General features: G+C 44.8%; 1 protein-coding gene across 1 annotated transcript; it reads right to left on the bottom strand.

Moving 5' to 3' along the window:
- Window positions 1-3,001: 3,001 nt before the first annotated feature.
- Window positions 3,002-15,948, bottom strand: WHAMM (WASP homolog associated with actin, golgi membranes and microtubules). Its single transcript, XM_053988315.1, is given in 12 exon segments — window positions 3,002-3,386; window positions 5,695-6,220; window positions 6,584-6,679; window positions 6,764-6,850; window positions 8,249-8,436; window positions 9,394-9,559; window positions 10,229-10,398; window positions 10,866-11,016; window positions 12,295-12,468; window positions 15,306-15,860; window positions 15,863-15,915; window positions 15,918-15,948. Coding segments are annotated over 12 exon segments (2,478 nt in total). The 5' UTR covers window positions 15,943-15,948; the 3' UTR covers window positions 3,002-3,099.
- Between the last annotated feature and the right edge of the window lie 972 nt (window positions 15,949-16,920).

Raw genomic sequence — 16,920 nt, 5'->3', positions numbered from 1 at the left:
GTCTGCTAGAGCTGGTTTTTACAGATCCAAGCCATCAGTCCAGTTTCTCCTATTCTGTCCATCAGCCCTTGCACTTTGCTGACAGTGCATGGCACCAGCAGCTGCACCAAACACAGAGGTCAGAAGGCATCTGCTGAAGCCTGAGTTCAAATCCAGATTAAGGCCTCTCTCTTTTTGGCACTTCCAGGTGGTTTTCTTGAGTGCCCCACCAACCTGTGACACTGGGGTTATTTCTTACCCACCCTCCCCTTCACAGCCCACTGTGGTCATGGTCACAGAGAGACAGAAGAAAAATCTGAGGGCAGCTTAGAAAGGTTTTTTTGAGTGCCTTGCATTTGGGCATCTTTCAGAAAACAGGCTGTGGCTTCCCCTGCAGAGCAAACTGAGCCTCAAGGCAGCAGGACACTGATCTCACCTGGCTCAGCTGGGCATGGGCTGCAAACCTCTCCCTGCCACAGCAGTCAGCAATACCAGCAGCACCCCGGGGTGCTTATCTGACCTGCTTAGAAAGATTTCCAGTGACAGAAACCACCCTCCCAGGCAACCTGTCCCTGCACCTCTCTGCTCCCTCTGTTTGTTAGAAAGGTTTTCCTACCATTACCCTGAATCATTTCAGCTGTAATTTAAGCCCCTTATCTCCCTGTGAACACGTAGAACAAATTACTTCCCTCCTCTTTGCAGCTGCTTCTTATGTATTTGAAAACTGCTCTCTCACCTTCTTCTCTTTAGGCTAATGCCAGTGCTTCTGGTGTTTACCTTGGCCGTGCTTCTGACATCCAGGAGAATTGGTGATGCAGCAGCTACTCTGCTGAGTAGGATCCATTAAATCTTGGTAGTGAACCAGGCAGTGAGGATTACTTGATAGAGGTGAAGTCTTCTACATCAACCAGAAAATTGCAGCAGCCCATTTTCCACAGAGCAGACCTGCTGGCTGTCCAGCAATAAAGCAGGCTTCAAAAAACATGTGGGTTTAGCAGTTTCTGAGTGGATTTTCAAGGATATTTTTCAGCCTGGGATGTAGAGCTCTGTTGGACACATGAGATCAGTCCCAGAAAAGCTTCAGACATGGATACAAAATAAACCCTTAAGCAGGAGAAATCACTGTCCAGTAGTGCTGATCCTCAGATGGCCTCTCCTGAGTAAAAAGTCCTGCTGTTCAATACACAGAAACTGTAAGATTTGCTGGAGAAATTGCAACTCACTTAATTCTCTACATACTTTATGCTGTGTGCAACTTCCCAGGAATGCAACAGTAAATCAGTAAAGGGCTCTGTGCTGCCATTTGGCAGGAGGTACCAGCCAGGGGGAAGCAGCCCAGCCTCTGCACCCTCTATCCAGCTTTAAATAACTGCACCACTAAAGGGCATGGCCAGGAGAGCTCCCAGCACCACCCCATGGGCTGAGCACTCCTTCTGCCCAGGGTATCCCTTGGGGAAGAAATCTTTGCTTTCACAGGATGATTTTGTCTGTGGGAAGTGCTCAGTATTTGGGGTGGATTCTGCCCTGCTCTGCCCAGCCCAGCTCAGGGGGCAGCAGGGTGCTGTGGGCACACTGCCATCGTGCCCAGCTCCCCTCCAGGGTATCTCCTTGGGAGAGCTGAGTAACACCTGACCTGTGCTGATGTTCATTTTGTTTCTGGTTTCATAGCAGTAGACAAAAAACAGTGGCTTTTTTCTCACATCCAAACAGCAGTAGGTGCTTAAACAGTAAAAAAAATGCACCCCCAGCTGCTTCTGCTTCTCACATGAAAACTGCTGCATACATATTTACTGTGCTGATTAACAGATCTGCTGCTCTACAGTGGAACAGGGAATTAAAGCACTGTATTTTCAATTTTGTTACCAAATTACAATTCATAAATATTTGGGAAAATAAAGGCATTTGCATATACCATTAGTGAGAGTGCAGTTGCTGTATGGCTGCCACTTGCTATCAAAACCCAGGGTACCATGGTATAAATAATGCTCAGTTCACAGCAGTATCCTAAAATGACAGCACGCTGAATCTACTTCTTCTGTCAAGATATATTTTTATTAAGGGTCAGTATAAACTTCAAAAAAAAAAAAAACAAAACAAAACAAAAAAAAAAAAAAAAAAAACAAAAAAAAAAAAAAAAAAAAAAAAACCCACTTTAATCATTTGTGCCACTATATACCCAAAAGAGCAAGAGTCTCTAAATGCTCTAAATGTAGCTGAATTTTGAAATAGTCAGCTTCCAGGCACAATGTAAATACCTGCCATTTATAAGGCCATCAGGTAATTTAAATTCATGAGAGTAGCTATAAACATGTATTGAAGTTCTCAGTGGGGAAATGCAGCCCTACATTACAGGACTAAATCCTGAAAAATATTGTATACAATATTTTGGCTCTTTCTTTCATGTCAACAGGTCGTTGTAAATGTAGATGTATAAAAAACATTTAACATTTGAAAGTTCTCTATACTTAATCTTTCAGCTAAAAAAGTAAAATTTTTCAGTAATTACTGCAGTAGTGTTTATTTCAAACTTGAAACTGATTTTCCCAATCAGTGTTATCAAGCTATCCGTAAGTGCACACTTTCTAACTTGATGATAAATGGAGTACCCACACAGTTATTTAACAGTGAGCTGCATTAGACAAGCAAAATGTTTAAGAATTTTCTGGACAGTGGAGGGAGGAGTGAAAGATTCCAAATTATGTTAAATTTTCTGGTCTGCCTCTGTCACCACAGATTTGCTTCTACTTTAAGAGATTTTCAGTTATTTTTTCACTCCTTAAACTTTGTTGTGATAGCATTACCTACTGTGTAGTAACAATCTAAATAATGTATGTTTAAATCCAGCATTTTAGCTGTCTTCAGATGTGGTGAAAACACTACATGGTTGAGCCAGGAACAACTATTAGTGCAAGCATAATTTGGAGTATGATTTATCATGCAAAAATATGAATCTGTAGCTCCTACAGAAAATCAGCAGCAATCTTTTACTTTACAAGACATTTTGGACTATGAGAACACCACACACAATCACACAGTTCTTTCATTTTGACAGGGACAGTCTTCTACAATGTGCAAAATGAGGCACACACTCTGTTCCAGTCAGTAGGTCTGTTAGGGTGCTTAGCTGTCCCATTCTCCATTATTCTGATCATTGTCCTCCTCTTCTTCAGAATCAGCAGACACTTTCTTAATTCTCTGCATGGCTGCCTTAATGCTTCTCTCTAGCTCATTAGGAGATCCTCTGCTGACATCTCTCTCAGTATCTCGATTCACTTTCCTTAGTTTAACCCCTTGCCTTATGGCAGAGAGGATGTTGTCCTTCACAGAGGCGTACGGATTTGGCTGCTCCACTTTGCGAAGGTGAACTTCACTGCGCTTCAGAGAAGCCAAAACTTCATCCATGGAACCTGCAACACATAAATCCACTGCTACCAGAAGAAAGCATGAGACAACCACACTTAAGAGGTATGAAGCCCTACCCAGTGTTCAGGGCTCTTTCTTTAATCTGTGCTACCACTAGGATGGTCTGTTCTGGCACAAGAATGATCTTTTCTGGCACAGACTCTTTCAAGCTTTACAACAGCAGGCTCTGGAACTGCTTTTAAAAAGCAGTTACAGCTTTTATATCTTGAATTGAGAATCCAGTGCCTTCTCATCATTATATACAGTTGTGCTCTAAGGAAGAAATTATACACAAAGGACAATGCTCTTTTTCATTACAACTTTATGGGCTTTCAAAAAAATTGCACTGAACAAAAAAAAAATCTCTTGCATTCTGTGTTATAAACAATTCACCATCCCTTGTAGCTTGCCCAGAAGCCTGTTGAGACCGTCAATTGCATTTTTGCTCAGCCAAGAGAAAAATAAAAGGATTTGAGTAGAAGGGCTTTAAAGCACACCACTGAAGTCACTGGGAGCCAGATCAGGCCCTATGCAGGCAGCTCTTTTCTGCACGGACTTAGAAAACAATTCCTATTTTGCAACATGATTTAGATCTCAGGTGTATGTTTCTGAACTTCAGACCACAAAGGACACCATACTGAGAGTTTCCACTAGACCTCCTGATACACACTAATTTGTGTTTTACTCCTGCTGGACTCTCTGCTGCTGGCTCCAGACTGTCAGACAGGGAGGCTGTTTCCCTGGACAGCAATAGGTCCAGACCATCTGTGCCTCACAGCTAGAAATATTTTTGCCATGCACAGTGCACACAAGGTTATATGATTACCATCAACCACTTGAAATGTAACAGTCTGCTAAATCCTGTGGTACCTCCAGAGACTAAAAAGGATCAAGCAAAGATCCACCAGATTGCCTTACAAAGCCTACAAGTAAGAGAATCTTTAAGTCTACTACCTAAATGGGTTGCCTGGTAAAAGATTAGTCAGACAAACAAATTATAAAATAAGCCTCTCCTGGCTTTTCACATACAAAGACATGAGTAGCTCATAACTAAAACCAACACGTTTATGAAGCTGTTTCAGTAAGTTCCTATGGTGATTTAGCAATTACTGTTACAGCTACTGACATGATGGCTTTCTTCAAGAAATAGGTGTAAACAACTAATCAGACCTCTCCAATAAACAAAAAATACCTTTTCTTATCCAAAAATAATAAAAAGACATTAATGTTAGGCTGTGAATGGTAGTAAATATTAGCTACCAGAAAGGCCTTTCCAATAGTAGTTAGACTACTCTGGAGTACAACTCCTGTTGCTAATCAAGGCTTCTTAAGAGTATCTGTGGTAGTTATCCCATGGATATCCCACACTGAAGTCTGCACTGAAGATGCACAATAGTTTGCCATGGTAACTCAACTGTGTCTCAGCCCTTCAGCTGCTTGTACTTCCCCACAGCTTGGAAGAACTAAAAACGCTGAACTTCCCCTGATATTTCTGCCTGTGGTTTGCCTCTGAACTGATAGGATACAAAGGCTGCTTGGATGTATTGTGAAGAGTTGAAAAGGAAAAGGAATGTACCACATTTAAAGACATTCTTCATTCTAGCATAAACTCCACTGTGAAAAACAACCAAAAAAAATTGCTGCCTTCCAGCTTAGATCAATCTCTCTGACATAGTCAAAATATCCGCTCGTCTCGGAGACAAAAATAAACCTGTTAGCAGGATGCAACCAGGGCAGCCTTGGGAGGCTGCTGAGCCCTATTCTCATTCAAACTACTCCTTCAATTGCCAAGTTCAGCCTTCAATTACACCTGCAAAGCAAAGGTGTAACAGAGCAGAATTTCTTCCCTAGGAACATATGCCAAAGCTATTCACCTGCCTTTCAAATCCTGGTTGAATTCTGCATGAATTGCCTAAGGAAACCTTTATTTAGAAACCAAGCAAATCATAAATGGACAAAAGCTGTGCATACCTTAGAAACATAAGCAGCCCAATTACCAGCTCTGTAGTACATACATCATAAACACTAAAATGTAGCCTTAGTACAGCTACAAATTTACCCACATTGGTCTTCTGATTGGAGCACCAGGACCCTGTGAAGTGTCTCAAACAGGAAACATAAATCATTGTTACTCATTTAACATCCTGAGCTATGGTTAGTGTTATTGTATGTAGTTTCTTAGATTAAGCTTTCCAAGAGCCTCATTCTCCTGATCAACTACACACTATTCCTGTCCAGAAGCAGAGGAGGGAGGGAGACCACAAAAATACAGGAAATGCATTAAAAAGCACCGGTTGATGTGAGCCTACTTACCTATGCAATTATTTATGGACCTCCTGGATGAGTCATCCTGATTGTGCAGTGCAGGGCTTTCTGAGGAGCTATCAGAGCTGAGGGGAAGTGGTTTATCCTCTGTTGCTGATGGTTTTAACTGGAGAGGTAGGGTGGGAGGTGGGGGTGGAGGGGGCAAGGGAGGAGGTGGTGGAGGAGGGGGTGGAGGAGGGGGTGCTGAGCATGGAGACACCATCAATTCCTCACTGTGCTTTTGTTCCTCTGTGTCACCATCAGTAACAAAAATCTGGACAGGGATGTCTGCTGGGGGGGTATTCTGACATGAAGCTTTTGGTTCCTTATCTTCTACAAGCAGAATGCTCTGTGGCTGCTCGAGAGCTGTCCTTACTCTCGATGAGGGTGCAGGGGACAGAACTGCTGGGGCTGCCCCTGTGCTCGATGCAGGTGGAGGGGACAGCACCACAGCCTGCTGAGGGATGCCTCGTGGCAACTTGGGACTGTGAGGCTGGGGACGAGATGTTTTCAGAACAACATGAGCTGGACACTTCTGAAAAAAAAATCATAAGGCAGGAGGTCACATCTCCATTGGACTGGCCAAAACATCAATCCCAATGAGATAAAAAGCCACAGAGCACAAAACTGTCCCACCCACCCATTCAAGCAGAAAATTCAACCCCGAATAAATTTAAATGAATAATAAAGCATTTATTTCAAAGCCATTTCCGCACCTGTATTTTTTGCAACAGAGTCCACACCTGGAAACTGTATCCCCTTTACTCAATATACATAATCCTATTTTAGGCTATCCAAACGGTTGTCTCTGACTGGGACCACACTCACATGTGAGCTATGGCTACTTTCTGACATGTTTTGACACCACTTAAGGACTACTGCAGTTCACAGTACTTGCCTCCCTGAATACTTTCAGCCTCTCCAGCGTTTTCTGACGTTCCTGGCTTATCCAAGCTTTTTTCTTTTTCTCCTCCTCTTTTTGTTTGTCTCTCTTCTGCATTAAAACACAAGTAAGTGAGCCTTAGTGTGTGAAAACCAGCAGCTGCCAGACTCCCCAAGGCTGCTGTTTGGTACTCACTATCTGAATGCTGTGATGCTGCTGGAAGCGCTTTCTGCTCTCTTCTGCCTGTTGCAGTCTCTGCCGGTGGCTCGCTTCACACTGATCCTGGAAGAGCAGAATTCATGCAACTCTCAGTTCACACTTCCTCTGCACCAGCTCTGCCATTAACTCCTGTGCACCAGCCACTAAACAGCAACCACAGCTGGGCGCTTGGCAGGCCAAGAAAGATGGCTAAGCTCAAGTAATGTCAGATGTGAGACCCTGATGGTGAAGTCTGTGGGACTCCTTCACGCCTAAAGCCAATGTTCTCCTAATCAGCCATATTTTTATTCATGCTGCAGCAAAAATTAATCCAGATGTGACCCAACCCCTCTGTCTTACACTTTAGTTAAAAAGAAAGAAAAAAAAAAAAGAGAAGAAAGGGAAACAAAAAGAAAAGAAGAAACAAGCTCATGCAAAGACATGAGGAAGAAGGCAAAAAGGAAGCTAGCAAAGCACTACAAAAATACAAAGCTACATTTTCCCCTCTCCCTTATTTGCCAGAACTCCTAAGTACAAAAGGCAGGGAAGCAAAGGTATGGGAAGCACAATGAATGCCTAGCAAGGGTACTTTCTGTTAGTGACAAGTGCCACAGAGAAGCTGCAGGTTTCAGTATTTTCTCTGGGAGTCGCTTTTTGTCTCTGTACAGAGGGGGATTATCCACATGGCTGGACAAGCATTTGCAAGTCATGTGGCATTTGGCTTCAGTGTTATACAACCAATAGACAGCAATTAAGTAAATGAAAACAGAAGCAAAGGAAGTGTCTGCCAAGAAAGCAGTTGTAAGCAAGAGACAATGATGGCTCACAAAGCATTTCCAATATAATTCCCAGTTTGTCCAGGCTACTGAGTGATAAAAGGTCAGACAGACTTGAACCTAAACTCTGCTCTCTGCCCCAGCAGAACTGCAGGTGTAAGGTAAACTACTCTTACTGAGAAGGTTCATGAGAGTCAACTTTTGTCTTCCTAGTGTTCTGCTCTGAATGGGAAACAAAGGAAAAACTGCCCTTTGCACACAACTGAGAGGCTGGAGAGAGAACTGCAGCTGTTGAAGTTTTCCCTTCCTCCTGTTCAAAGGTACGGTATCAGTGTGCAGGTTGTCCTATCACTGCAGCTTCCTCCACAGAAGGTCAGTTTCCTCCTGTACTGCAGCTGCTTTGGAAAAGGCTGCTAGGGCAAAGCTCCAGCTGGCCCCAGGGCTCTGGTAAGGTCTAGCTGATGGGAGAACACCTGGGTCACCCAGGTAAGTTTGTGTTCTCTTTCCAAGCCAGAGACACTTGCACCACACCACGGAGCATAAAGCTGTTAAAATCACATTGCCCCTCTTTCTGCTTGCAGGCCTTGGCACTGAGTCATGAATCATCTTGTATGCTCCACCCAAACTTCCCTAATTGTTTCCTGTCCATCCCTCATGAGTCAAGACATCAGCTGAAGATAATGCACATCTCCAGGACTGCATTTACTTTTTTGTTCCTGAGGTAGGCTCTCCTCGCACAGACAGTCCCACGCTTTGTCTCCAACTGCTTAGTCTTCTGCCTCAGCATCGTCATTGCTGACAAGTTAGCGTAATGTTGTCCCATGGTCTGTTCAATGACCTTGAGCTCCTCAGGATTTTCACATGTATCATAGTAAACAACTTCATCCTGTTTCTCTAAAAAGGCATTTGGCATTTTTAAAAAACCAAAAATTGCCACAGTTATTTAAACATTTAAAGAGCTAATGACATTTTAAAAGCCACTGAAGGCAGTGAGTTAGTTATGAGTAAGTGTAAAGCTCCAGAGCCGAGCTGGGTCCTTCACAGTCATATGCAAACATGTCACGTTACTCACAGGGGTGCTTTGCAGGATAAATTTATGCTGTTAGCATTTGTTATTTAGCTTCCTCTTTCAAATGTTTCCCTGTGCTTCAACTCCTACCTTCGTGAACTGGAGTTTTCCTGGAAAACAGAAGGCTCTTCTGATCAACACTGGGTGTCCTATTTTACTATTTACCACGCTTCAGTTATGTAACAAGTGGCAGCAATGTTTACCTCACAGTGTACGTGGTAACGGAGAATTCATAAGCACAAATAAGAACTCAACTCGTGCCCAACTTGGTATAACTGTGTCACAAAGAGACACTTAAACTGGAAGACAGTGGTATTCAGGTAAGATTCTAGCTATAACCACCTCTTTTTGTCACTATAGGATGCATTTTGTAATCTCTACATGTTAGATTAGAATAGATGATGATTAATTACAGGACCTATTTCAGCAGGTTCACAATACCCAGTTTCTGTGAGTAGATCTTGTAGATATTAGAGCAGTTAAGCACTGTCAATATAAATTACTCCATGCTAAACCAGGGCATGCACATATCACAGCTGCTAGCAAGATGAGCAACCGGTGTGGCTTTTTTTTTAATTTGTGTTAACAAATTAGTGTCTAATTAATTAAAGTGTCTAATTAAAGACAAAATATCAGATGGTACCACAGCATTAATGTTTTCCAGCAATGCTTTCTACTAGCAAGACCCGAGCAATGATATCCTTTTTTTTTAACTGAAAAACAGAGCAGGCTATGTCCCTTCTGTGTTCTGAATATGTGCTTAAATAATATTTTATTCTCACCTTTAATCTGTCTCTTTATAGTGTCCAGCTGTACAATAAGCAGCATCTCTTCATGTTTCAATACTTCAAGCTGTACATTATATAATTCCAGCTGTGTTTCATAATACTGTATTTCCAGCTCCTCCACTACACTTAAATTCTCTTCTTGTTCACCAAGATTCTCCATCTGTAACAGAAAATAATAAGCATTAGTAACAAAATATGCACACATGAAACATGTCTGGATGCACAAATGCCTGTAAGGAGCCTGGTCTAACTAGCAGCTGCTTTGGTATGGAAAACAGCAGAGCATTAGAAATGGCTTGGAGCAGAAACTGAGAGGACCAGAGAACCTTATTAACCTAAGTATAAATTTACCTTCATTTTACCAGGAAAGACTTTATTATAACCTGTACAAGTGATACTGCTCCTGAAAACAATTATATATGGTACAGTACACTACTCTTGGAAAATAAATATCAGGTACTTCTAGCAGCAGTTAGATGGCATCAAAAATTAGTATTAAATAAGTATCTTAATTTTTCAGTGTCCTCTGAAAATAATATCTAGTCTGTATCTCCCTAAAACAAAACAATTTCAAAGATTATTATCACAAATGCTCAGATGATACTTGAACTGTAAAAGCACGTATGTTAAGCTTCACTGAGTGTCCTCAAACATGCAGGAGCAATTAAAAAACTGCAGACACACATTTTCCACAATGTAAAACTGTGCTGAAAATCTAAATTGTTTCATTGACAAAGACTTGAAAAGCCTACTCTCATGACCATTTTGGTAGGTTTTGATCAGCCCTTCAAAGAACAGTGACAGAAAAGGAGGCTTTGTAAGGTCTTACAAGTTTCTGAATGCCAGTTCTCTTCTGCTTCAGGCACAACTCTCTTGCCCTCAGATGCTGAAGGGTTTCTTTTGCTAACATGTATTTCAGGTTTTCTAGTCGTGGCAAAGCTGATGCCCAGGTGGTTTTACCAAATCTCTCCTCATCTTGCTCCATCTGTTTGTGCATTGCTGTAGATTAAAACATGGTAGTAAAGCATGAGAAATGCAGTGTACTAATAGCCCTTGTGTGTTTCTGAAGTATTAAAAATGCTAATCTTATTAAACTATTTTTGAAGCTTTAGAAATTACAAGGCTGAATTTGTGACCTTATGCATGTAAATGAAATACTTCATTCCACCATGGAAACACACCCTAACAGTTGCTCAGCAATATACTCTGTTCACATGCTGAAATCCTTGAGGCTTGCACATCAGGCATTAAAAGCACCCATGGTTTCTGTGCAGAGGTTTGCAGCTGTAAGTCTCAGGCAAGCAAAATCCAAGTTTTAAACCAAACTGGCTAAAATATATAAATCTTAAGTGAATAAAGTATTTCTTTCTTAAGCTGCACATTCACCTGAACCTCAGGTTCTGCACAGAGATAAGAAGAGCTCTCAGTCACTTAAGTTAACCTTTTGTGTAAGTCATTCTGATTACCTGCCAGAGCCTTTACAGTTTCCTTGAAGTAGTTCACTGTGATATCCTGAATGGAGCACACAGCAGTCTCAGCTCGCTTAGTCCATTCATCAGCATCCTTCTGCAAAGCTGCTACTCTTCTAGGCCCCAAATTATCATACTGCAAAGATTTCTACAAGGACACAAAATTCTCAGTTACCACCTGGTTTCCACAGAGGTGCAGCCACACTATGTTACACTTGAAGACATTTCAAGAATGGTGGCAAACATGACCTTCCCCTCACCTGTCACAAAGTGAATTACTGCTCATTCCTATTTCTCATTCTCTAGGCTAATTCAGAACCTTTGTTCTCCAATCCTGACCTCACATTTGGATTAATTTACTTCTTAAAACATTTTTAAAGCTATCATCTTTAAAATTACATCCAACACAAGTGTTTCTTATTGTTACTAAAAGTAACTCTTCTATGTGCAATGTTCTCTTCTATTTTTCCCCATGTGTTGACAGCACATTGCACCAGCAGGTTCTCCAGTTTGGCAGTTCTTTCACACAGGAATAGGGATACAGAAACGAAACATTAGAGAATGTTTTCAAGTCCACAAAGGAGACATGGGTACAAGCCCAGCATTAAAATACATTTTTAGAATAATTATATTTCAAATGAGCCCAAATATCCCTTACAGTTTTTTTTTTTAATACAAACTTTGTTTCATTCTTTCCAATTTCCACTTTATTTTTCAGAACTGTACATGGAACATTTTATTGTCACAGGTTTAGACCTTCAGTATACAAGCACCTTAATCTAAACTTGAAAACTGTTCTGCTCTTTTTGAGAATTTTAACACACTATATAAGGAAAATCAACATAGTAAATGGCTGTCAATCAATCCCAGGGGTATCATAACTTTCAGAATGTGCTTCCAGTTTAAGATGCACATAAAACAAAGTGAATGCAGTGATAAATGATATGTTTTCATCTGCAGTTCTAGCAGGTTGTAGCAGTAAAAGAAAGCTCCTTTGAGTGGGAAGGTCTCCTCCACAACTGAGTTAATCGGGTGCATCAGCATTCCTGGGGATGACATTCTCAATGTAAAAAACTAATCCCATGGGAAGGTGGCACAACAAAGGCTACTTACATTGCAGTAAATTCAGCCTCCCAGAGAGTAAACCCCGGGGAGGTGGAGCCTGGGGATATTCTTCTTTTAAGTGGGACACTGGTGGGAAGTTAGCTGCAGTTCTAGTGAAGCTGTTATCATAGACTCAGATCCTCTGAGAGTGGCTCTGCCCTAAATCTGAATTTGTCAGTCATGTTTGGTGGTTTGGCGAAGGGAAAAAAAGCAGGTAGAGCCAGAAGTAGGGAATGTTCCATGATTTGAGCCTGAACTGCTCTGAGAGCAGCTGATGCCCCACTATGTAGCTTGGCCCTTCACTCTGTAAAGGCAGACTTACCAGGATTTCCAGTTTGTACAGTGTCGCCAGCTCTCGCATATCTCTGAAGGGCTGCAGTAAATACTGGTAGAATTGTGTTGCCATGGTGACCAAATCCTGATAAGCTTCATCTTCTTCTTCATAAACCTTCATCAAAGCCACCATTGTGTCAGCACTTTTATGCTGCTGCAGAACCTAGTGGGATAAAAGGTAAATCAGACACGGCTGCTTTGCATTTCTGTGTGCTCAATGCTGCCAGGCTCGGGCAGGAAGGACCTGTCCTTCTACAGCCAAGACTTCCCACTGCACAGGAGGCCTGTGCCAGGCATTCTGCAGCCACCTCAGATGAAAATACTTCCAACACCACACTGTTAAAGGCACTAATTGCTGCACATTCCATCAGGAGCCTGCAAGGAGCATCCTGCCTATGGCTCCAGAAACATTCTAATAACTGTGTGCAGATGACTTGGCTGCTGCTTTTTATAAACATAAATGGGAATCTTGGGAAGTCTGTACTGGAAGGACAAGCAAGGTATTCTTAAACTAGCAGTTGCATTGCTTCCACAATTACTAAATGCCTGCTAATGAGTTTCTGGATCCAGAATTTCTGACTTCAGGCACAGAAAAAAATAGATTGGCACTTACTTCTGATACACCCTGCAGTTAAATTCCTTGAACATTTGTATAATTTATAATAGCTTACTCTAACCTCAGCTCTAGTGGTATTGCACTTTGTAAGTCATAATTCTTCCACGGAATTACTGCCTTTCGATACACTAGGCTCTATTTATTTCCTTCTATGACAAAATAAAAAGTTGGGGATTTCCCCTCAATTGCATTTGTTTACTGGTACCAAGCAAAGCTTCAATGATTTTTCTTTGACACCAGCTGGCAGAGACCATGGCATGCTCTACATGCCAGGATAGAGTGAGCTGGCTGAGAGAACACAGCTAAGTTCCACTGAGACTCAGACCTTCCTGGAAGGACAGCGTGTGCTCTGCACCTCCATAAAGAGGGAAGGGGATGGGAGGGGTGTGTGTGCTACCAGTAGTGAGAAAAGCATTAAAAAAAGCTTGGGTTGTGTTGCAACTGAAAAGCACTGAAATTAAACCATCACCTTTGCTCTTGCCAGCTGAGTCTGGGTAAGACAGCAGAGTTCCCATGTACGGAGGAACTTCCCCAGAGAAAATCTGTGGAAGTCAGCTCAAGGGCATTCCCACCCACCCTGTCTGCAGGCCTGGCACAGGCAAGACGGGAACAAGAGAATCTGAACTGCAACATTTCTGATAATCCCAGAAGTGTGACAGCCCCTTGGGCCTCCCCAGGAGCTTGTGGTAGCTCAGACACAGTCCTAGGGCCCACCTGCAGCAATTTCAGTCTGCTTTTGCCCCACTATGGAAGCCAAATACAAATGAAAGAGCTGACTTTTTGATTCCTATTCTAAAAGTAAGAAGGGAGGGTCATGCTGCTCCTGGAGGATGCTTAGTGAGTAGAGGCGAAATATTAGTGAAGGACATTAATGAAAAAAGGATGCTCTGGTACTTCAGTTTGGTTTAATGTCTACTTCTTGAATCTTCCATAATGTGGTCTAGGCTACAGTATAAGGAATTTATGTCCCTGTTAGGTCTGGAGATACAACCCCACTCTACAGTGTGTTTAGTCACATCTAAAACATAGCTGGAAAGCACAGAGTAACTATCAGAGGCACCAATCTGTACTTCACCACCAAGCCCCAAAGTGCCACAGAGCTGAACAGGCTTGTGCTGCTTCCAAAAGAACGTGGTGGCTGGAATGTATTTCTAACTGGGCTGTGAACTGTTAGTCAGTGACAGACACTGACTTTTGTATACAACAAGGTACATGTTCATGTAAACTAAAGCTGTGTTTTTAAAAACTGTCTTTCTGAAAAAGTAGTGTTGATTCATCTGTTAAATACTGCAATAGGAAAGAGAAGGCTGAAGTCAACTGTCATAACTTTCCTCCAAAGCATGACCACTTTCATAAAATACCTTTCAGGTTACTTTGACAGAAAATAAGACTCTAAACAGGTACTGCAAGAAACAGCAGCAACACACTGGTGAGCCTGAAGTATCTGTAACTCATCAGCATTCTGATGTCCTAACTGCAACTCTATTACTACACACAACCCTTTGAATTCTTGCTTACAAGAAGGAGAAAAGATCCAGGAACACATCTATAGCAAGAAGAAACCTAAGACACACCAAAGTAAGAAAGTGCTAACATCATCATTACTTCCATCATTAGGACAGAATTTGACACTTAAAAAAACAACAAAAACCTACACACAATTTCTCTGAATACAAACCACTTATCTGTATAGGACCAGGACTAAGTTTGGTCTTAAACAAAGTCTGAGAATCCCCCAGTTAAAAGCATTACTGCAAACATGTAGCATGAGACCTCCACAGGGAGGTTAGAAAATTAGCACATGATTGTATTCTCCTCTTCGGTTACTGTTCCACCCATTGCCCAACACTGCTGGATGTTTTTAGCAATGTGTTTTTGTAGGAGTGTCTGCAGCTTAAGTAAGAGCCCCAATGCCTTAAAGTGACTGCCCACGTGGACGTGGCTTACTCTCCACTTAATGAAAGTGCACTTCCAAGACCGATGACACTTAGTACTTCAGAAAGTGACTTTGTGGCTTTCAGACAATAAAAAAGTGTTTGTGTAAGCACAAATCTGGACATTGGACAACATCATGAGCAAGGTGGTACGAGTGACTTGGTCACCCTTGCTCACGTGAGTCTGGCGAGTCTGCCCTGATCGATGAAGCCCCGCAGCAGCAGGGGCTGCCAGGCTTATCATGCAACACCCAGGCGAGCACGGGGCGCCAAGCCGGAGCTCAGACAGGTGCACCCATGAGCTGAGCTGCAGCGCCGAACACTGAAGACAGTCCTACACCGAGGGCCCCTTCCCCTGCCCGCAGGGGTGGCCGGCAGCCGCCGCACCCCTCGGGGCCAGCCCCGCGCCCCGGCTCCCGTCCGCCCTGCGCCCGGCCCCGGGGCCCGTACCCGCCGCAGGGCCTCCTTGGCCCGGGCCAGGTGGCCGCGCAGGGCCTTCCCGCGGAGCTCGTGGAGGCTCTCGAAGTACTCGTCGTCGCAGCAGCGGTCGGCGGCGAAGAGCGCGTCCAGCACCACGCGGCCGCCGCAGAGCTCCAGGGCCCAGCCCAGGTACAGCTCCAGCGCCCGGCACAGCTCCTGCAGCTCGGCCTCATCCGGCGCGGCGCCGCCGGGGAACAGCACGGCCCAGAGCCCGCCGGAGGCCGCGCCGGGCAGCGCGGGCGGCAGCTCGGGGAAGGCGGGCTCCAGGCGCGGGCACACGGCCGACAGCTGCCGGTGGACGCCGCGCAGGGCCGGCGCCGAGAAGAGCCCGGCCCAGCTCTGCGGGGCCTGCTCCGCCGCCTCCGCCCGCCCGTGGCAGGTCACCGCGAACGCGCCCTCCGCGCCGTTCCACCCCACGAGGAAGCGGAGCCGCGGCGGCGGCTGAGGCTCAGCGAAGGCGGTGTCGCGCACGGCCACCCACCCCTCCAGGCTGTCGGGCTGCGGCTCCATCGCGGCGGCGGCGGCCCCGCGGGCCCCGGAGCGAAACAGAAACCGAGCGCCGGGAGGGGCGGGGCCGCGTCGCGTCACCGGCAGCACCCGCGCCCATTGGCGGGAGCGGAAGGGGGCGGGACCGCGGCGTCGGGGGCGGGGTCAGAGGAGGCGGGGCCGAGACGGAGGCGGGGCCAGGGCGGCCCTCACGGCAGGTGTGGAGAGCAAACAGTGCCGTAGTGAAAGAGCCGGAGCGGCGGCCCCGGGAAAGGCCGTTTTTCACCGGATCATGGCATGGCACGGCATGGCATGACATGGCATGGGTGACGTTGGGTTGGGAGGCGACCCCGAAGATCGCGTTGCCACCCCTTTGCTATGGGCACGGACTCCAGGCCAGGTTGCTCAGAGCTTCATCCAGCCTGGCCTTGAGCACCTGCAGTGATAGGGCAACACCTTCCCTGGGCAACTAGTGCCAGGGCCCCACCACCCTCACAGTAAAGAATTTCTTCCCAATGTGTAACCTAAAACTACTCTCAGTTTGAACCTGCTCCCCCTTGTCCTGTCAGTACATGCTCCTGCAAATAATCTTGCTGCATCTTCTCTGTGTGCTTCCTTCAGGTACTGGAAGGAGAAAGCTTTGTGAAATCAGCCGCTGTTCCTGTGAGGAGTGGTGAGCAGGGAGCTGGTGACACCCAGCCCCGTGTTTGAGCCGCTCCCTGAGGGGCAGTTTTCCTCCTGGCCATCGTTCCTGTGGTCCTCGCAAAAGTCCAGGAGCTTTCTCCAACGCCAGGCAAACCCCACACTCCTTCCCCACACTGCCTTGAGACAGAACCTGAGCCCTGGGGCCTGCGCCCGCAAACAGCCAAGGGTGCTTGTCCTGACACCAGCTCAGCCCCGAGGTCACCATGCTTTGTATAAATGGCACCCAAATGCTGCCTCACGGGCACCGAGGGGAGCAAAGAGCAGCAGGGTGATTGAACAAGAGCAGTCACTGCTCTCTTATTTGGGCCCTGTGTCCAGGGCAGAATGCAATTCACTATCTACCAAATGTTATATTCCAGTCTTTGGCAGCAAAGTACTGCTAATTTTTTGAGAA

This window comes from Vidua macroura, chromosome 12 (genome assembly GCF_024509145.1).
Source record: "Vidua macroura isolate BioBank_ID:100142 chromosome 12, ASM2450914v1, whole genome shotgun sequence".
Taxonomy (NCBI): domain Eukaryota; kingdom Metazoa; phylum Chordata; class Aves; order Passeriformes; family Viduidae; genus Vidua; species Vidua macroura.
This window is presented reverse-complemented; position numbering and strand designations above follow the sequence as displayed.